Here is a 21,242-nt window from a genome sequence, read left to right on the forward strand (position 1 = left end):
GGCACTCAGCTTCCCTCACTCCCAGAGTCCAGGAAGCCCAGACTCCCTTGCCAACAGGGCGCCAATGGGGTACACGTGTTTAAGATCTGGAAGAAAGAAGGAAAACAGATGCCATTTGTCTTCCTTTTTCCTATAGCAGCAGCCTTGGGCAAAAAAGTGGGTTTCCCAGACTAAGCTTTGCAGCTATCTCCAGGTTCCCTACCAGATCAGCCACCCTGAGGAGACAGAGGTTGGAGGGGTGCGGGGCGGTGCAGGGAAGGGCTTTCTGTAGGTCCTGGCTCCGGGAGCAGCGGCTGTCCAGCTTTCTGGGGGGCAAATCTCAAAGGGAGGGGTGGGCCTTTGGTTTTCACTTCTCCAGCCTTTCCACTGCTCTGTGGGCACCTCATTCTCTCCGCTAAATCCCCTTCTCCTTGAAATGCTAGACGCTCTTCTGTTTTCTTCACTGAACCCCGACTGATAGGGTATATAATGCCCATTTACGGCTAAAGAAAGTGAACATGGAAAAGTAAATTGGCTAAGGTCAAGCACGGAAGGGGCAGGACAGAATAATTCGAATCCAGGTGTATCTGACTTCACAGTTACAGAATGAGAGTTAAACATATCCCTAATCCAACAATTCTACTTCTAGGAAATTCCACAAGAAAAATGGGTTCATAAGTTCATAAAACAAAGTGCAGATGATTTTCACAGCAGCTTTATTCATAATAACAAAACAAAAACAAAACTGACAAGAAGCCAAATATCCATCAATGCAATGGATAAACAAACTGCGGTAAATTCATATAAATGGAATACTATTCAGCAACAAAAAAGAACTACTGGGGGCAGGCCTGAGGGCATAGTGGTCGAGTTCGCACACTCAGCTTTGGCAGCTCCAGGTTCGCAGGTTTGGATCCCAGGTGCAGACCTAGCACCACTCATCAAGTCACGCTGTGGTGGCATCCCACATAAAGTAGAGGAAGACTGGCATAGACATTACCTCGAGGACAATCTTCCTCAAGAAAAAAAGAGGAAGACTGGCAACAGATGTTAGCTCAGGGCCAATCTTCCTCCCCAAAAAAGAAGAAAGAAAGAACTACTGAATCACATAATGACACAGATGAATCTCACAGAGGTAACGTTGAGTGAAAGAAGCCAGACACAAAATGTTTATTTCATTTATATGGATCATCTCAAGGTCAAGCAAAACTATTCCCTGGTGAGAGAAGTCAGAAGAAAGGCGGCCTTGTGGGTGGGGTGGTAACAGTCGGAAGAAGTGGCAAGAGAGAACCTTCTAGAATGATGGAAAGTTCTGTTTTTTGACCTAGGTGGTAATCACACAGGTGAATGCATTCCTGTAAAAGTCCATTAGCTCTGGAACTAGACAGTGGTGGTGGTTGCACAACATTGTGAATGTGTGAAATGCCACTGAACTCTACACTTTAAAATGGTTAAAATGGTGGCTCTTCTGTTATATGTGTTTTAGCAAAATAAAAAAACTTTACCAAGCTCTCCACTTGAGATCTGTGCATTTTATTGTATGTAAATTATACTTTGTATTTCCGTAAAAACACCACAAAAATAATAACCTAGAAAAAGCATCGTTATGAGTAAGCAGGTTTAGGAGGACAGACACTGTTTCTATGGGAAAAAATTTTCTCAGTTTCAGGCAAATTTTTTAACCTCAGTTCTTTGGTAAATTGAGTCTACCTTTCCTGCCTCTTCCTGACTCTTCAGTAAAGACATCTAAAAACTGTATGCTTAAGCAGCGTAAGTAGACCCAATATTTTTCCCTGACCTTTGATTAAAATTCGAATTTAGGGTCTGCTAGAAAGAAGGCCACAGATCTCAAAATGAACTCAGTGCCTCTTCATTTCAACGTGCCACCACTTGCCTGTTTTTAGACTAACAGTAACACCAGAGGGAAAAGCACAAATGTCTCCAGTTCCATTTCTGGAAAATTTCAATGGGTGTCTAGGATGCCACAAATCTCTCTCCCCTCTTAAAACTCACCCAGACACTAAACAGACCATCCCAAGGGAGGCAAAGTACTCAGCCTGCAGTTCCGCGGAAAACCTCAGATGTGCCTGAAGGGACGCTGAATTCGGATGACAGTGAGTGATTTCACATTAGTCAGTGAGCAAGAGGTCTTGCAAGAGTAACTGGAGGCTCATCTTCAGCGCATTTACGAAGAACAAACCAGAAAGGGCTCCCAACCACAGGCCTGCCTTACCTTCCATGCTGCTGCTACAGGCAAGGCAGTCCCCGGGAGAGAAGTCCATGGGAAAAGAAGGGGGTGTTGGAGGCTCCCAGTATGCAGCTTTTACTGGGAAGGGTGGAGAGGAAGAGGAAAGAGAAAGTGATTCCCACGGAGCTCTGCAAAGGGTTTCGGTTGCTGGCTTGGGCTGCAGAGTAAGGAAGAGAATCCAGCACACATTGTGCTGGTACATTATTTAAGCTGCACTGAGTAACAGATCTTTCCATCACTTCATGAACTAAACAACTGTAGCCACTCTTGGGCTCTCAGTTTGTCTTAGAAAAATGCCTCTCAGAGAGAATCCACTGGATCTCTTTTTAAAAGAAAAAAACAGAAAGAAAAAACACAAAAGCTGTTTAAAGAGCATGGAAGCAATTCAAGAAAAGAATGAACGGAAATTATTCAGAATGTTCTCTAGTCTTTATACCCCAACACTTAGAATCTTAAGCACTGCAGAAGACTTCAGAGACCATCAGTGTAACTACTCACTTTCCTACAAAGAAACTGAGAACCAGAATTCCATGCTTTAGCTAAAGTCACCCAGGTGATTAGCAGTACAGCTTATACGCTGCTACAGAAATAGTCTGTACGTAATTCTACAATTTTTTTCTTACAAAGCTATCATCCACTCACTATATAAATGTCAGGAATCCAGTCTTCCAAATTCTCAATGGGTCTTCAATTCTTACTAGTTTATGCAACAGGCCTTCCCCAAATCAAGTTGGCTCTATATGGTAAATACTTAGTGGACATGTTTGGTGCCCTGTCAGTTTTGGGGTGACCAAGATGACTCAGACCAGGGAGGGGCTCACGGCTGATGGGAAGTGACTGAGGGGAAGTGACTGGCATGTGGCAGACGTGATAAGGGCTCCAATAAATACTGGCATGAGCACAGTGACCAATCACAGCCAAGAGGGCAATTGATTCAGCCTGAGTGTAGAAGGGTAAGGGAGGAACTCGGCTTCTAAAAATGAGCTCACCAGGAAGTTCCTTCATTCTTTTCAAAAAGAGAAATGGTTAGTTTTGCTAAATTAGTTTCCTCAAATAATGTCATTCTGCTTTGCCAGATATACTTGGGAACAGTCTTCCACGGATTGAGAATGGGCCAGTCACCTCTCACAGCATACATTACACTCCCTCCCCATCCGAGAGTTCCACCCACCCGGGGGGGGGGGGGTCTCAGATGCGCGCTGCTACATAGGGCATAAAAGAAACCCCACAACCTAGAACTGGAAACACTTCCTTTAAAACTCTGATGATAAATGCCTCTCAACCAACAGAAACAAGCAGCTACATTCGGAAGATTATTTCCTCCTGGGAAAAACAAAGGTTCTAGGAGACTTCAGTAAATTCCCACTGATGACTAGAAAGCATTATTTCCCCGGTTCACCTTCAACTCAAGTGACAAAATCTAGAGGATCTGCAGTGTTCTCTCTTCTCTATCAAAGCTTTCTCTAATACAACGGCAAAGATATAATTGGATTTTAATCATTATGTATCAAGTACAGCCTATTAACGGTTACCTACCAGCAAGATTAACTATCCCAATAATTCTCTCCCACAATGTATTATATATATTCCCTCCAAACACCTCTGACTTGTCACTAACTATAAATATATAACAATATATTTAGCCCCATGTTTATGCAGGGTGCCTATCAGATGAGGCAAACTATAATTAAAGTTTCGAAAGATGATCCCATTTTTCTTGTGAATATAATGCATATATTTCATATGGCTGATTAAAGCCTACAATAGAAATAATAATTACCATATTAATTCTGAATTCTTAAGTTCGTGTTTACATATGCATATAGGTAAAATTTAGTAAACATTTGTATTCAAGGATGTGACATGAGATCTCTGCCATAATTAACATTATAATTTGAAGTTTCCTGGTGAGTCCAGTTTCTTAAAACACAGACAAATATTATATCCACGAAGGATCTATCAAAAGTATGCATTCACCTCCACTATCATTCCGCCAGCCCCTAAACCTCCCCCTACACACATACCGTGTCGGGAGAAGAGAAATATAAATAGAAACTATAACCCATGAGTATTCTAACTAGGCTAAATATTAGTCTGAAAATTAAACATTATTACAAAAATGTATATTGCTATGGTCTGCAATGTACAATAGTGTATAAGTGACTAAGGAAAGCTGCATTATGGGGTTTTTTCTTTTCTTTTTTTTGGTGAGGAAGATTCACCCTGAGCTAACCTTTGTGCCAATCTTCCTCCACTTTGTAAGTGGGACGCCTCCACAGCATGGCTGATGAGAGGAGTAGGTGTGCACTGGGATCCGAATCGGCGAACTCGGGCCACCAAAGCAGACCTCGGGGAACTTTACCCACTCGGCCGCAGGGTCAGACCCCTGCATTATGTTTTAAGGTTAAAGACCTGATTTAACTTTAACCATCTGGCAGAGGCACTAAACAAATATCTGTACTGATTTAAAGTGACTAAAGTACAAGTTACTAATTGAAGGCTTAGGATTTCTCATAAACGGTGTGCACAGACACACAATTAGTGATTTTGCTCTCTGAAAGTGTTTTCTATTCTGCTTTTATTTACCTACCATCAACGTGAACGTCAATTGCTCATTTTTCTAGGTCAAGAGAGGGTTACTTTTTTTTCTACCTCAAGACTTCCAGTTCCTATGAGAATCCTGGTTAAAGCCTATTTACAGCCCAGTATAAGCTACATGAAAAAAAAAAATTTTCTAATTGGCCCCCTTTTGAAACACTTTTTAAAAAGCTAAATGCATTCACGTGTAAGGCCACTTGGCTCTCTCCATTCTGGAGCACCAATGGACCATGAGCGAAATGTACTCGATGACAAGCGATGTCCCTCAGTAGTGCCGAAATATTCCCTCCCTCTTCACTCTATCACATCACAAATATCATACCAACAGACCTTAAAAATTGCAGAATGGGGACCCGCCTGGTGGCGCAGTGGTTAAGTGCACACGTTCTGCTTCAGTGGCCCAGGGTTCGCCGGTTCCGATCCCGGGTGTGGACATGGCACCGCTTGGCACACCATGCTGTGGTAGGTGTCCCACATATAAGGTAGAGGAAGATGGGCATGGATGTTAGCTCAGGGCCAGTCTTCCTCAGGAAAAGGAGGAGGATTGGCAGCAGATATTAGCTCAGGGCTAATCTTCCTCAAAAAAAAAAAAAATTGCAGAATGGCTTGTGAGAAGCAGAGAAAGGAATGAGAATTGGGCCACACATGAAATAGCTTCACAAACACTGTTTGCAATAAGAGATAAGAAAGCGGGGTGGACAAGAGCAAGATGCACATGTTAAGGCACAAAGTCCATCAAATCCGACGTTCTTGCCTTTTCTGGGCCATTCTGTGTCCGACTTTCCTGAAGGTGTGGTCAAGGCATGGCTAGCTTTCCATAATAAATGTCACACTCATCATTTAAGTAGTATTTCCTAAATCTCAGATTTCAAGAGCTACATTCACAATTTCTGCCTTATTTTCATACTGCTCATCCCAATAATTTACTATTTTTCTTAAACTCACTGTTTTACTTGATACTTATTTTTGCCTCATTCTAAGCCATCCATCCATGAAATAAATGAAGTTTGGTGGCTGCCTTTATGTTTTTCATTCCTAAGGAACAACATTCATGCACAGTAATCGAAAAATAGTATATAGCCCTCCGTGTGCCACCTGTTATCTACCTGTACAGCACTCCTTGGGGACAGCAAAAAAGGCAGAGAAAATGTTTAGCTAACTTATTAGGTATCTTTTCAACAGGACAGCCCTTAGTCTCTCTTCTGAGCTCAGAGATTACTGAGGCTGATGAAGCTTTGGGGGCCATGGCCGGCTGGATGGTGGCAGCACTAGTCCTTTAAATACCAAAATGAAACCGTCACCTTCATGGGAAGGCCCGTGCAGGCTTTCCTCGGCTCTGCCAGGCAGTCGCCACGTTCTAAGAAGAGCGTTTCCTAATCAAGTTGAGAAAGCGGGAGCAGGCACTTTGTGACTCAGAATTCTGCCTGTCACTCGATGATGTGGGTGGCCCGCAAGCTTCATCGACGGCTTTCCTAGGGGACCTTCAAAACCGGAACTAGTTATTGCCAATACCCATGTTGGGACCCGTAACTTTTCTCCATTGACATTTGAATGGGAACACCACTTCAGGCCCTCAAAAATTTGCTAGCTATATGGGCTTCTACTAACAAAGGTCATCACAAAAATTCCTGTGGGGGTGAAGTAGGCCCTAAAGAGTTTTAGGGAAGATTTCTTTTTTAACCTTAAAAAAGTTCACATAAACATTGATTTAGGTGGAAATCTGACCTCTGAGTCTGTTTCTGACCCTGACCCTTGGGTTTAGGATCAAGAAACTAACTCAGTGAAATATCTAAGATAATCAGTCTGCCCGCTCACCCAACTTTCCATGGAAAATGCCCCTCAACACCAAGGCTGGCTGGTCCATTCTGGCCAGCAACTGCTGGCCTCCTAATTATTCCTGCAGTCTAATCAATGAGGCATTTTATAGGGAGTCAGCTCTCGACCTGGATAAATGAATCTGTGATCACACTCCTTTGTGGGATTTATTTTAGGGATTAAGCAAGGAATTCCCTGATGGCTCATATTCTTGGTAGAAGTCTGTTGACAGTTTCAGCAGTGATTACTAAGCCTTCCTAATTCTTCACCCCACCCCCACCACTCCCACACCTCATGCCACTCCCGGTGACTTTTTAAAACTACAGTACACAGGACTGAAGGGGCCCCGCCTAGTTTCAAGAACTTATCTGCCTGCTCAAAAGAAAACCTTCTTCAGGAAAGAAAACCTTGCTTAACTCAAAAGTCCCTGTAAGAATTTTATGGGCTCCCTGCATTCTCAGGCTCTTCTGCAGAAAATAAATGGTTGGCTGCGACCTTTTATCAGTGTACAAGAAACCAGATCAAAAGTTAAACAAAAGTAGGCAGAAGTCCTTGCAAATGGAATTCCCCAGGGGGTGACGTAAAAATTAATTGGTCTTAGCATATGAGGGCCTCAAAAATAGTCATATTCCCTGTGCAGGGGGTGGAGGGGAGTGTTTACTGGGAAACAGGCTCACGTCTTTGTAGGAAAAGTCAAGTGATTAATACATTAGAGATTTCTATAACTTTCTGTTTTAAGCTTCTCTTACTGGCATTCGAAGTCTTTCCAGAGAGTGTGAGCAACTCTTTCTCTTTCCCTTAGCTCCTGCCTTGACATCTACCTGGCACCTCCTGCCTGTACTTCTAGATCCCACGTCCCTTACCAACCCCAGGACCCAGCGCTTAGTTTTCAGCACCAGTTTTGCTTCATGTTATTAGTTACTGTTTACTTAGCACCCACTACATGCCAAGCATCGCACGTCACTTCTTTCAGTCCTCGCTCAACCCCCTGAGGTGGACGCGCTATGAGCCCCATCTTCCATACCGGCTTACACTTTCTTCCCAGCAAGAGCCCCTGAAGGGAGTGCTTCCAGGACAACCCCACCCTTTGCTGTGTTTCTGTATTGCACACTCCCTCCCTCAGCCCCAAGAATCCCTGCAGAGAGTCTGCAGAGTCTCCAAAACACAGTCTAAAATGTTCAGACCTAACAGACTCCTAAAGGCAGAAATGAGTCTCCCTCATCTCGTGTCTCCGCACAGTGACCGGCACAAGTGGCTGCTGGTTAAGCTATTAGCTGCAGGGTCCTGAAAAGGGTGCCAACAGCATTTCAGGGGGAAAAAAACATCCCTTCATCAATCTCTGGCAACCGGTCTGAAAACGCTCAAGAAACACCTAAAAAGCCTCTGTTGCCTTAGTAAAGCATCTTCTTCTCTCACCTCCCCAGAGAGGGGAAGCTACAGCATCCTGTCCATATGTCTAATTGGAACTCATCGGTCTTAATTATTTGCAGGCTTCCCCAATAAGACTGTGCGGCAGAGGCACGCTCTAACCATTTGTATTTCCCACACGGAAGTGAAACTGTTCACGAAAACTTATTGAATAATCAAATTTCATTCTCTTGGACAGGACATTAAATGGCACTTCACTACAAACGCAATTACTCCTACTAACTCCTCACTTTAAACCTCTCCTCCCAGGTGAGCGGAGCGTGTAGACATTATTCACTGGTGTCTCTCCCAGGAACGACCCTGACAAAGATGGACCTGTTCTCCCAAAGTAACTGTCACCACACCTTAAGATCTGAAGAAAAGGGCCTCTCTCCTTCTCTGCTAGGATTCCCCAAGCGGACAGAGGGGCTGCAATCGCAGGGCAGTTTCTATGACTGGCTGAGTCTCCGCTGGGAGCTCCTGCGAAACCACAACCATCACTCAGGCCAAACAGCTGCCAGGAAAGCAGCGCCGCCTAAGAACTGACGCTAAAATAGAGGTGGGAGGCTGTATTCCATTACTAAGCCCCGGAGTATTCACTCCCAAGCCGTCCACATTTCAAGAATGCTAAAACCCTTTAGTCCAAACCCTGAATATTTGTAACTTACACCGCTGTGTAAAAGCGGAAACTTGACAAATGAAAACGTAAAAGGCACCCGCGACAGGTAAGATAACACCAGAGGAGAAAGCATTCATCACTGCTTTTTCCTAACTTCTTCCCCAACCCCGTCTCCATTCCCTACTGAAAATAACTTTTACTTATACTATTGCAGAGGCAGCTGATTCAAAGGGAAAACGAGAATCTGGTGTCAGTCTGTCTCAAGTTGTCTCAAGTTGTCAGTCTGTCTCAAGCACACACGTCCGTAACTCTGCATTAAGCAGAGAAAGAAAACACAAAGGCATACAGCAGGCGACACAGAGGCACAACGAGATGCCTCCAGCGTAGCAGAGATTCCGAACAGGGTTCAAGACAGTTCTCCCTACTCGCGGCTTAACCTGAAACCCAAGTGACTCTAGGGAGCAGAGAAAAGGATCCAGGAGCCCTGGAGGCCACGAGCCACCATCCCCCTCCGGTGAAACCTACCCCCTGCCCTCAGCCCCACCTCCGGGTAGAATCCCAGCTACCCAGAGCACCTCAGGGAAGGCCACCATGCGCTCCCACCCTCACTCCTCGCGACCCTGCTCCCAAAGGAGCGGACTCAAGAGGGAACTTACTCGGAGCCAACCTGACAGCTCCCGCCGGGGTGGAAACCCGCGATCTCCTCCCACCGGCATCTCGGGCGCGGGTCCGGTGTGGGCGCGCGGGTCCGGCGCCCTGCTCCTCTTCCTTCCTCCTCCTCCGCGAGGCTGGTCAGTCCTCGGACCTGCCGCCAGGTCTGCGGGAGCGCCGGCCCGCGGGGACCCACCCCTTTGTCCCTCCTCCCGCGGCGCCGGCGTGGGCCCGCCCCCCGCCGGCCACAGCGCCTCTCCGCGGGCCGCGGCCCGGGAAACTCTCAAATGGGCCGCTACCACCCCCGCGCCGCCCGGGAGGAGGGCCCGCCAGCGCCGCGCCCCCGCCGCCCCCGGGTCCCGCGCGACTTCCGGCCAGGGGCGGCGGGGGCGCGGCGGCTGCAGAGGGACCCCGAGGCCCCAGCATCCCGCGGCCTCCACGCCTGAGCCCGCCCCCCCCCCGGCCGGCCCAATGGTTCGCTCCGCGACGCGCGCTGGGGCCAGCAGGTCCGGCTCCGAGCGCGCGCCCGGGACAGCGCCACGAGTTGCAAGTGCGGACGCGAGCCTGCGGGTCCGCGGCTTCTTCCCGTGAGGTCGCGTGCGCATCCAATGGGAGGATGCGAACACTTTTTGTACCAGCACTTTTTGGAGAGATTTGCAGAGCCTCTTGTCTGCAAAGGGGAAACCTCAAAGTTTTCTGCCCTGCCTGGAAGCCTGCCCGGCCAGCCAACACGTACACGGCACTGTACCCCACATTTCTCTGTGCCAGATAAAGAAAAGCTTCCTTATTTTAGAGCATGTAAATTATTTGGAGAATCAAAACAAGTACACTGATTGAAAATATAACGTTGGGTGTGAAATGTAAGGAAACCGCGTTGTAAGAGACAAGTGCGGTGCACCCTGCTCTTCCCTTAACTGGAAAAGCAAAACGGCCTAGGCTCACAAGTTGAAGGGAAAAGGTGAAGAGGTCTGGTCCGAGCCGCTGACAAGATACAGATGCCGGGCTCTCTGCCTGAAAAGTTGCTTCACTTCCTGCCTAATCAAAACAAGTTTGGCAGTTTATGTGGAAAAACAAGTCCAGCAGATGCCTCTCTGAAAGTGTTAGGCTTCTGGTCTCCTTTGCAGTAGCTAAGTGCACGCCTCTGAATAAAAAGGGCTGTGCCTAACATTTCCCACTTCCCTCAAGTCTCCAGACTTAGGTGTTTCGGTTGTATTCCTGGTGCAAGGTGTTACTCGCCTGACGTAAGCACTGATTTTGTTTCCCAGGTTAGGTGGTGTTGCCTAATAATAACAATGACAGCATCTGTGAACTGAGCTTCGCCCAGTAAGCATTTAAAAAGGAAGGAACCCAGAATGTAGCAATGCTAAGTGATCTCCTTTTTCTCTCTAGAGTTTCCGCTGTCCAACATGATAACCACTTGCTACATGCAGGTACTTAATACATTTAAATTTAAATCAAAATTAAAGGAAGAGAAAAATTCAGTCCCATTTCTAGTGCTCGGTCAGTAGCTACATGTGGATAATAGCTACCTTTTGGACAGCGTTGCTATATTTCCATCATCGCAGAAAGTTCTGTTGGACTACACTGCTCCAAATGAGGAAATACTTACATAGTAGAAATCCTATCCTTCTAGCACAATGCCTGACATATAGTAACACTCAATAAATAGTTGTTGAAAAACGTGATACACTAGCATTGCTGGTGGCAGTATAAATCAATACAACTCTTTGGAGAAGCAATTTATAGTACATCTTTTTCACAAGAGGGGTTGCACATTGGGACCCACCCCTAGAATTTGTTTCTCCAAAGAACTTCCATCCAACAAGTAATTACTGAACACCTTCTGTCAAGCCAGAACCCTCTGATAAAAGGCTTAGGCTCTCCCCTCAGGGAGCTCAGTCTATTGCTGTAGACAATCAGGAAATAATAAGAAACTGTGTAAGTGCTGAGACTGCTGGCAGGCTCAGGGTAGTCTAGGGCTTTCAGGAGGGGTTTCTCACCCACACTAGGGGATTGGGGTTCAGAGAAGGCTTTCTAGAGATAGGGTTGCTTACGCATTCTAAAGGACAGGCAGGAAGGAGTTTGTGAGACAGAAAGAGGTGGAAAAGCTTTCCAGGTGAAGAGAATAAATAGCAAGTGGCAAAACAAGGAATAAAGGGACAGTAGGCTTGCTGTTGAGGTGCCAGGAGGTGAGGCTGCCCAGGCAAGCAGGGGCTGTGCTCGGCTGTGAACACAGTGGAGGTGGGATTAGATTGGCCTTAGATCACTCCGTTGGCCTCTTGGAAGACAGATTTGGCGGGTGGAGGTTGGGGGGAGGAGTGTCCGTAAGAATGACAAGACCAGCAAAAGATGCATTTTTGTAGGCATGCTGGTGAGAGATGATGTGGCTATGAAGTCAGGCAGTGTCAGAAAAAAAGAGACAATTCAAAAGAAATTAAGGAAGTGTAACCAGCAGGCTGGATGACTGCTCGATTAGGTAGAGGAAAGGAAGAGGGAAGTGAGTCTAAGGTGACTCTAGGTTTCTGGCTTACTTAACTAAGTAGCTGACAGTGCTGGTTACCAAAACAGAGAACACAGGCGTGGGAGCACATCTTGGGAGGGGTTTGGGGGAGGATGGTGAATTTAGTTACGGACTGATTGGGTTTAAGGACTCTGTGAAGTCCAGATGGAGATGTCCCTATGTCTACTCTGTGCTAGGCATTGAGGAGTATTTGGGCTGAGCGATGGAGGATGGAGGAAGAGATGCGGGAATCATCAATGTCTCAAGAAAGTTGAAGTCATGGGAGAGGATGAGACGGTACAGACACAAAGCAGACTGAGGCAAGAGAGGATTAGGGATAGGACCCATCCCTGGGAATGCCAGTATAGAGGGGGCAAGCTTGAGAGCCCACATCAGAGACAACAGAGGAACTGCCAGAAGGAAGAAAAAACCCTCTGGAGAAGAGCGTCCAAAAAGTGAAGGGAAGAATGAATTTCAAGAAGGGGAGAGAAGCCAATAACACGCAGCGTGGAGGCCAATTACGGTGAGAAGGGAAAATGCTCTTCGAGAAGAACACCGCTGCTTATCTTGGCCAGAGCTGTCGCAACAGAAAGATGGGACAGAGGTTAGATTACAGTGGGTGACCCGGAGGCGAGGCAGCACTTTGTTGCATGCCTCTTTATAATAACGCAAGATAGAAACCGTCAATGTGCAATGAGGGAGGGCTATTAAATTACAGCGGTTAAATCAACTGAATGGGCACAGCAAGGCATCACTTAAAATTATAATAAGGAAGTCTATATAGCAACAAGGAGAATAATATGACCAACGAAAAAGTACACAAATCTTACCTATTATGATGACAATGAAGAAATTATGAAAAATATATGAAAGAATTGGAAAGCATATGGGCACATGATTTGATGAAAGGATAGGATTGTGTGTATTTTTTTTTAATTGTAGTTATTGTTTGTGCAATGGACAGTTTTTCAACACTTTTCAGTATATATGACAATGTATAAGGTCTTTGAAACAAGTTGGTCAGAAGACCTCAAAGAAATATGATAAACTAAACACTTATAATCAGATTTCCTTAAGAATGTTAAGATTAGGGGACATGTATATATATATACACACACACATATACGTATACACATATATACACATATACATACACACAATTGTGTATATATACATATATATTTGCAATATGGTTATGAAGTGTTGCTAAATGGGAGCAACAGAATTTGACATTGAAAAGTTTACGGGTTAACTTGACACTGAATGGCGGACTGCAATCATAAAGACACTCCTTCAACAAATATTTCTTGAATGCCTACCACGTACCCTGGGGCAGGTACAGAGAAGTTGAAGGCAGTATGTAATGGGGGCCTTGCTCACAGTGTGATGAAGACAAAGGCACATAAACAAATAATAACAAGGCACGAGAACTGTTCAGGTTCAGGTATGCCTTAGGTGCTCAGGCAGCAGTTAAAGCGGCCCGAGGGAGGGGCACTTTTCCGGAGAAAGGCCTGGCATTCCCTCCCCTTCCCAGTAGCCGCCTCTTCTCTCCTGGCCTCTCCCACCCCTCTTGGTTCAAACACCATATCAATAACCACGCGTGTTCACTTAAAGGACTCCTTCCCCAAGCAGCCCCCACAAGGTCCTAAAATAACATGCAGGAGAGAGGCCTCGAAAGTTCTGCTCTGCCCCTCACGCCTTCACGTTTAGTTATTTAACATTACTCTTGCTCACTGTGAAAGTCTGTCAAAGTATTCTTGTGGTGGGGAGGGTGTGAGGGGGCATGACTAGCTACCTAGCTTCCCAATCCTGTTTCTAAGTTAAAGGACTGCCTAACTTGTATATGGAACTGCTTCTAACACCACATATTCCCACAGGACCCCCAAGCCCCATAGAGAAATAGACTTCTGATTGAGACACTCCTCATTCAAAGCTGCAATGGTTCTATAAATACGATACTACAATGGAGCAAAGTTGACTTTAAGTATAATAGTCAAAGATTTATAAAGATTGCAGAGCCAGAGAATTATTTTCAAACTATCCTTTAGCACTTAGAATCACACAGACTAAAAGATGAATGCATTATAAACCGCTAGAAAAACTCTCAGGTCCACTTCCATCTTTTGGGCAACTAAAGATTCTTGCTTTACCTTTGAACATGCTATGTCTCTAGTTCACTGATAAGCAATTTGCAGACCGCCAGTCTTCAGAATTGTTTCCATAGTTTAATATTATGTGGAAAGGCAAACTATTATTCCTCTAATTTGACGCTTTTCAAATATGTCCAGATATCTACATTTTAGTGTCTCAAAGCGCAGTGCCAACTTTCACATAGCCATTCTTCGATTCAGTAAAGTAGGTGACTTAAGGTAACGCTACTTACATTGTTCCATAGTTAACACAAACTATTTTCAGGTTTGTTAATTTTTTAGACCAGCAAGTTTTGCAAAAATAAGATGCTCATTATAAAGCATGCAAAGCAGTGCAGAAAAGCACAAAGAAATTTAAAAATCAACTAAAATCGTAACAACCATCTTCGACATTAGGTGAACATTCCAGACATATACATAGATACAGATAGAAGGCTAGATGATGACTACTCCAGAGACAGAATCATTTTAACAAAAATGAGACCCTACTACAGTGCTATTTTAATTTGAAAGTAGTGAATCAAATTCTTTGCTATTGACAGAAAAAAAGAAACTCGAATGAAACATTAAAAAATTCATGAACATAAGATAAATATTTCTTCAATATATTAGGCCCCAAAAGATCATCTGAAGAGGAAAGAAAGATTAATTTCCCCTCAAAAATCTTCAATAGTGAGTTCCCAAAGACACTTCTTAAGAAAAACCTATTATGGGGGGCCAGCCCAGTGGCGCAGCAGTTAAGTGCACACTTTCTGCTTCTGGGTGGCCCAGGGTTCGCTGGTTCAGATCCCAGGTGCGGACATGGTGCCACCTGGCACACCATGCTGTGGCAGGCGTCCCACGTATAAAGTAGAGGAAGATGGACACGGATGTTAGCTCAGGGCCAGTCTTCCTTAGCAAAAACAGGAGGACTGGCAATAGTTAGCTCAGGGCTAATCTTCCTCAAAAAAAAAAAAACGAAAAACCTATTATGAAAAACATTGAGTCATTTTTTAATTTAGAAAAAATTATATGTTTTGATTTCAGAAAGTTTCTTTTCTCCCCAGGACCTGCCTCTTCGCCATCTCCCCTCCCCGATCCAGCCTGGCCCACCCCCTGCCCCGAATCCGTTCTCCCCAGCAGACAGAGTGATCTTTTCACAAAGCAAATCAGATCTTGTCACTCCTGTGCGTTTAAACCCTCAAAAGGTCACCAGTCCAAACTCGTTGCCATGGCCTCTGCTATGGGCTGAATGTTTGTGTCCCACTCTGCGCCCTAAGAAGGTTGAAGCCCTAACCCCCAATGTGGTCGTATTTGGAGGTGGGGCCTTCCGGAGTTAGAGTTTAATTAGGTCATGAGGGTGGGACCCTCATAATGGGATCTGTGGCCATATAAGAGGGAGAGACAGAGCTCTCTCCATGCTCATGCTCCTAGGAAAGGCCACGTGAGGACCCAGGGAGCAGGCAGCTGTCCACAGCCAAGAAGAGGGCCCTCACCAAGAACCAGATCTCTCAGCACCTTGACCTTGGACTTGTTAGCCTCCAGAATGAGGAGAAATAAGCACCTGTGGTTTAAGGCCCCAGTCTGTGCTATCCCGTTGTAGCAGCTGAGCTGACTAAGGCAGCCCCCAAGTCCCACATGAGCTGACACTGCTGCCTTCTCCAGGCTCAGCTCATCCTGCACTCTCCCCAGCTCACTTCCTGGAGCCACACCAGCCTCTCTCAGTTCCTCTTGAGACTCTGCCAAGCTCATTTCTGCCCCAGAGCCTTTGTTCAAGCTTCTCTGCTTGGACCACAGAGCCAGCTCCTGCTCAGCTCTCACTTTCTATCTAAAGTAGGAAGCATCCGTTGAGGTGGCTACCAGGAAGCGAGGACCTCAGGAGAGGGCCAAGTTTAAGTTAAAGCAAAGAGCCGGAGTCCAGCTGCGTGTTTCGGAGAGCACAGTGCAGGGGTATGGAAAGGTGGCGGCAGTCAGTGGTCTGGTCAGGGTTAGGGAAGCCTATGGAGGAACAAAGGCAGGAAGGGAGAGTAGCCTAAGAAAGCAAAGGCGCCTGTTATCCATGCCTCTCTCTTTTTAACCTTATTATTATTATCATTACTATTGGTAATATGTTGGCAGGATGTTGTTATCACTACAATGAAAAGATGTCAGAGGAAGTGCAAAGGTGATGAGAACATCAGTACTCAGACTGACGGGGAGAGAAAGTTCTCAGTTCTCAGTGGATGTTGCCTGTCTATTTGCCCCCCTCTCCCTGGGGATGGCACAAATCCCAAACCCCAGTATCCTCCCCCTGATGTAAGGGACCAGCAATGTTTCTGGGCATAACTAGTTTAGCTGGCCACAGAGTTGACAAAAGAATTAGCTGTGCAAATCAGAGTCAGCTGTGGGCTGGCTGGATTATGAGTCTGAAGCCCTGGAGGGGGAGTTCTGGTTGGAAAGAGGCAGCTGTGGTCTGGGCTGAACTCATGGTGCCAGGCTGCTTGGGTGCAGGCCCCTGGGAGACTTATGGGCTGGTCTGGGTGTATTCAGGCAGGCAGGCAAGGTCGAGGTGTACTCAGCCTGGTCAACACGGGGCTGAGGCAGAGCATACTCCAGCCCGAGGCCTGGAGATCCTGGAAGCACCTTTTGGAGCACAGTCTGGTCTAGACAATCCACACTCTCCTCTCAGGGAAAGATGCCACTTCTTAACCCTCCATTAAAAAACAATAACTAAACAGTCATTGATTTAATGCATATTATGTGCCAAAAATCTTTCAAACACTATTTTAACTCACTTAATGTGAAGCCTCACAGCGCCCCTGCATATTTGGTATTATTGCCCTGCTTTAGAGGTGAGGAAACTTCGATTTAAGGAGGGAAAGCTGCCACAAATAAATGCCACCTGACTCCAGTCGGTGGGTTAGTTACTTAGCGTCCTTGATGCAAATGTGATTCTGGAGTCTGATTGTCAGAGCTCCCTCTCCCTAAATGAGTGCTTTAAGAAAACCACTTTACAGCTCAGCAAAAACAAAGCAAACAACCCGATCGAAAAATGGGGAGAAGGTAGGAACAGATATTTTTCCAAAGAAGATATGCAGATGGCCAACAGACTCATGAAAAGATGTTCAACATCACTATTTATTAGGGAAATGCAAATCAAAACTACAATGAGGTATCACCTTATGTTGGTCAGAATGGTTATTATTACCAAGACAAAAAAACCAACGTTGGAAAGGATGTGGCGAAAAGGGAACCCTCATGCACTGCTGGTGGGAATGCAAACTGGTGCAGCCACTGTGGAAAAAAGTATGGAGATTTCTCAAAATATTAAAAATAGAAATACCATACAGGGCCGGCCCCATGGGCGAGTGGTTAAGTTCACATGCTTCGCTTCAGTGGCCCGGGGTTTCACCCGTTGGGATCCTGGGCGCAGACATGGCACCGTTCACCAGACCATGCTGAGGCAGCATCCCACATGCCACAACCAGAGGCACTCACAACTACAATATACACCTATGTACTGGGGGGCTTTGGAGAGAAGATGAAGGAAAAAAAGAAGATTGGCAACAGATGGTTAGCTCAGGTGCCAATCTTAAGAAAAAAAAGAGGGGCCGGCCTGGTGGCGCAGCAGCTAAGTTCGCATGTTCCGCTTCGGCAGCCTGGGGTTTGCCGGTTCAGATGCAGGGTGCAGACATGGCACCACTTGTCAAGCCATGCTGTGGTAGGCGTCCCACATATAAAGTAGAGGAAGATGGGCACGGATGTTAGCTCAGGGCCAGTCTTCCTTAGCAAAGAGAGGAGGATTGGCAGCAGATGTTAGCTCAGGGCTAATCTTCCTCAGAAAAAAAAGAAAAAGAGTTAAATAAAATCTTTAAAAAAAAATGAAAAAAAAGAGAACAGATTAGTAGTTACCAAAGGGGAAGGGGGCTGGGGGTGGGCAAAAGGGTTAAAGGGGCACATATGTATGGTGACAGACAAAAATTAAACTATTGGTGGTGAACACATTGAAGTCTATTCAGAAACTGATAAATAATAATGTACATCCAAAGGGTTATAAACCATTGTGATCTCAATAAAATCATTGAAAAAATATTTTTGCTCCTTTATTGAGATATAATTGACATCTAACATTGTGTAATTTTAAGGTGTGCAACATGATTTGATGTGTATATATGCAAAATTATGACCACCATAAAATTAGTTAACCAGCAAAAATAACCCCCCACTTTAATAAGCTAAAACATTGCACTAAGTAAAAAGGCCCTCATCTCATGGGCAAGGGAGGGAATCTGAGGTCTGAGAGGCCCAGGGGACTGTCGGCATGAGATACACGAGTCCTCCAGGGAAACCAGAGGGGCCTCTGGCAACAACTGAATAACTTAAAAAAAGCCATCACCCAGGGGCTGGCCCCGTGGCCGAGTGGTTAAGTTCGCGCGCTCCGCTGCAGGCGGCCCAGTGTTTCGTTGGTTCGAATCCTGGGCGCGGACATGGCACTGCTCATCAGACCACGCTGAGGCAGCGTCCCACATGCCACAACTAGAAGGACCCACAACAAAGAATATACAACTATGTACCGGGGGGCTTTGGGGAGAAAAAGGGAAAAAATTAAAAAAATCTTTAAAAAAAAAAAAAAGCCATCACCCAAATCCTCTAGGCCTAAGAATTCAGTATCCTTGATCAACACGGACTGAAGTTGTTGAAGTCTCCTAGATTTTCCAAGAATTCTCAGACCTGAAAGGGACCTTAGTAAACTGCCCAGACAGTTTTCCAGGGCAGCCCTGTACACCAGGGCAGGCCTCTTAAATAAAACAAAGGAAGCTGGGCCTGGAAAAGACACTTCCAGGAGGCGTTCAATAAAAGCCGAAAACGTGGCTCGTAACATTTATGCTTCCATAAGGATGGCGTCCTAAACTTGCCTGATGGCAAGAATCACCTGAGGCCCTCCTGGGAGGTTTGGAGATTCGCATCCAGTGGGGCTGAGAAGGGGCCTGAGGAACTGGGATTTTTAGCCTCTACTCCCAGGTGAGTCTCATCATTGGGGAGGTTTAGGAAATTCTGCTAAAGGGATGCTGTTAGAATTCTCTGACACAAGACAGGAAGATTACCATTGCGAAGGCATGTAAAACATTTGGAAGGTCAGAAAATAATTCTCTATTTGCAAAATGTTGTCTTTGGTTTACAAAGGAAAGAGTCTGGTCCTATAATTCTTGTGTTATGTTTATATACACGCATTTGGATTTCAATTATTTTTATGTAAACGATACTTGTTTATTAGCTGGATGAGCACCCTTCCAGGTACCTCTATGCACAGGTAAGCGTGTAGCTATCGTATACGACTTTATACACCTGGGGCTACACTAGACATGCTCTTCCACTAGCTGTTAGTCTACATAAAAATATTGCTTGACTATTTTTTCATGTTAACACAGATTATCATCATTTTCTAGTTGCATACTAATCCATTTGTATGAATATACTATAATTTGCATATTTACAGTTCTTTTAAAAACTGGTATAGCGGCCAGCTGATGGTATAATAGTTAAGTTTTTGTGCTCTGCTTCCACAGCCTGGGTTTGGCTGGTTCGGATCCTTGGGTGTGAACCTGCACACCACTTATCAAGCCATGCTGTGGCAGGCATCCCTCATATAAAGTAGAGGAAGGTGGGCACAGATGTTAGTCCAGGGCCACTCTTCCTCAGGGGAAAAAAAAAAAGAGGAGGATTGGCAGAGGATGTTAGCTCAGGGCTAATCTTCCTCCATAAAAAAAAAAAAAAAAACACTGGTAGAGAGGACAAGGAAAAAAACCAGATGGATGAAACGTCTAAGCAATATTTCACACAGATAACGAGAAATCAAGTAGCTTGTAAGACTCAGGCAGAATTCATAAGATGTGTATAGTGTAGACAGTAAGTTAGTAACCTGTAAGATGTGGTAAAGATAAACAGAATAAAGGGAGTGTTTGTGTGTTAAATTTAGATGGAAAGAATGAAACAAATGAGAGTGTTAGTTATAAATAGAATGGGATGGAAAGACAAAGTACATATTAAATAGTAATAATATTTAATAAAATATTAATAAATTTAATAAATATCTAATTTATAATTGTATTTATTTAGATATATTTTATAACTTACAATTTATATTACCAGTAATAAATATTTCCTATTTAATAAAATATTAATAATATATAATAAAGCCCAGCTCATGTTACTTCCAGATTGACAGCTAGGTCATCCCTAAATTGGTCACCCACTGGTGACACCCATTATGTCTAGTTCTGGCCCCATGTACACTCTGCCGGGAAATACAGATACACACAGGTGGCTGATAAGCTACAGCTGTTGTCCAGGCTACTTGCCCTGCATCCCTCCCATGGAGCAAGCATGTGCTGGCTTCAGACAGCTTCCATCTGCTGAGACCCCTGGTTCAACCTCAACTCTGGTCTTTGTGACCACACATCTGCTGACATGGCAGAGAGACAGGACAAACATTGGAAGTGCAGGCTCCCAGAAGTGTGGACCTCTCACCCTATTTGTATCCTAATCTAATTATTTTAACGTGTTCTAATCTCCTTCCCTTGCTTCTTGCTGTGTGTTTTCAAGTTGAATAAATCGAATACATCGTGTGACTGGAACACCTGATTTTGGTCTTTGAGCTTTGTGTCTCATGATCTCTGGGGGAGCTTGCCTGGCAGCGTCTCGGAGGCTAAGACTGCACCAAGCTAATTTCCAACACTCCTAGAGCAATGGAGAGAACCAAGCAGCATGGGGAGCTATAATAACTAAAATTAGGTTTATAGAAGCTACATCAAATTCTTTGCTACTCTGTGCCAAGAGGGTGAGGTTAGCACAAGAGTGAAATCTTTAATTCAATTTCAGGAATACATGTGGCTTTCAGCTTTTCCCACCTCCAAAATTATTACCTAAGTTTTTAACAAATCAATCAAGATTATTTCCGAGATTCAGAGCTCTCTGAGATTTACATTCTGTACACTAAATTCACAAATAAAGTGTTTTTCTATTATTTTTTCAGGAGCAGTTGTAGCTATTATTCCCAATGACACTTTATTTTTTACCCATCTTCTCTCTCCCTGATTGAGTTCTGCCTCTGCTGGAACCATCCTCCAGTTACGAAAGTATTTTGATTCTTCTTCTAAGTCTTCGGAAAGCATCCCCCTTTCTTGTCATATTTTTTATGCTGAGCGAAAGCTATTAGAAGAGACAGATTTAACTTTAACATTATCACGAAGCCTCTTTCAAAGTGTTGACAGAACTAATTACTCTAGTAACCAGACTTAAGATCCTAACTAAAAATAA

At 44.8% G+C, this 21,242-nt stretch overlaps 1 protein-coding gene across 19 annotated transcripts in view; it reads right to left on the reverse strand.

The window, feature by feature from the left end:
- The window catches only part of TJP2 (tight junction protein 2), a 115,762-nt gene that overhangs the window by 59,662 nt on the left and 34,858 nt on the right, over positions 1-21,242 (reverse strand). The window contains exon 1 of one of the 19 annotated variants that reach the window (XM_023627242.2): positions 9,323-9,606. The exons of 16 other annotated variants lie outside the window; for them this stretch is intronic. In XM_023627242.2, the coding sequence (XP_023483010.1) occupies positions 9,323-9,382 (60 nt within the window). In that variant the 5' untranslated portion in view covers positions 9,383-9,606. Of the gene's footprint in view, positions 1-9,322; positions 9,607-21,242 lie in introns of those variants that run through there. 2 more of the 19 variants (XM_023627244.2, XM_023627251.2) reach the window with 2 other exon arrangements.

The sequence above is a fragment of the Equus caballus genome, chromosome 23 (assembly GCF_041296265.1).
Source record: "Equus caballus isolate H_3958 breed thoroughbred chromosome 23, TB-T2T, whole genome shotgun sequence".
NCBI classification, from domain to species: domain Eukaryota; kingdom Metazoa; phylum Chordata; class Mammalia; order Perissodactyla; family Equidae; genus Equus; species Equus caballus.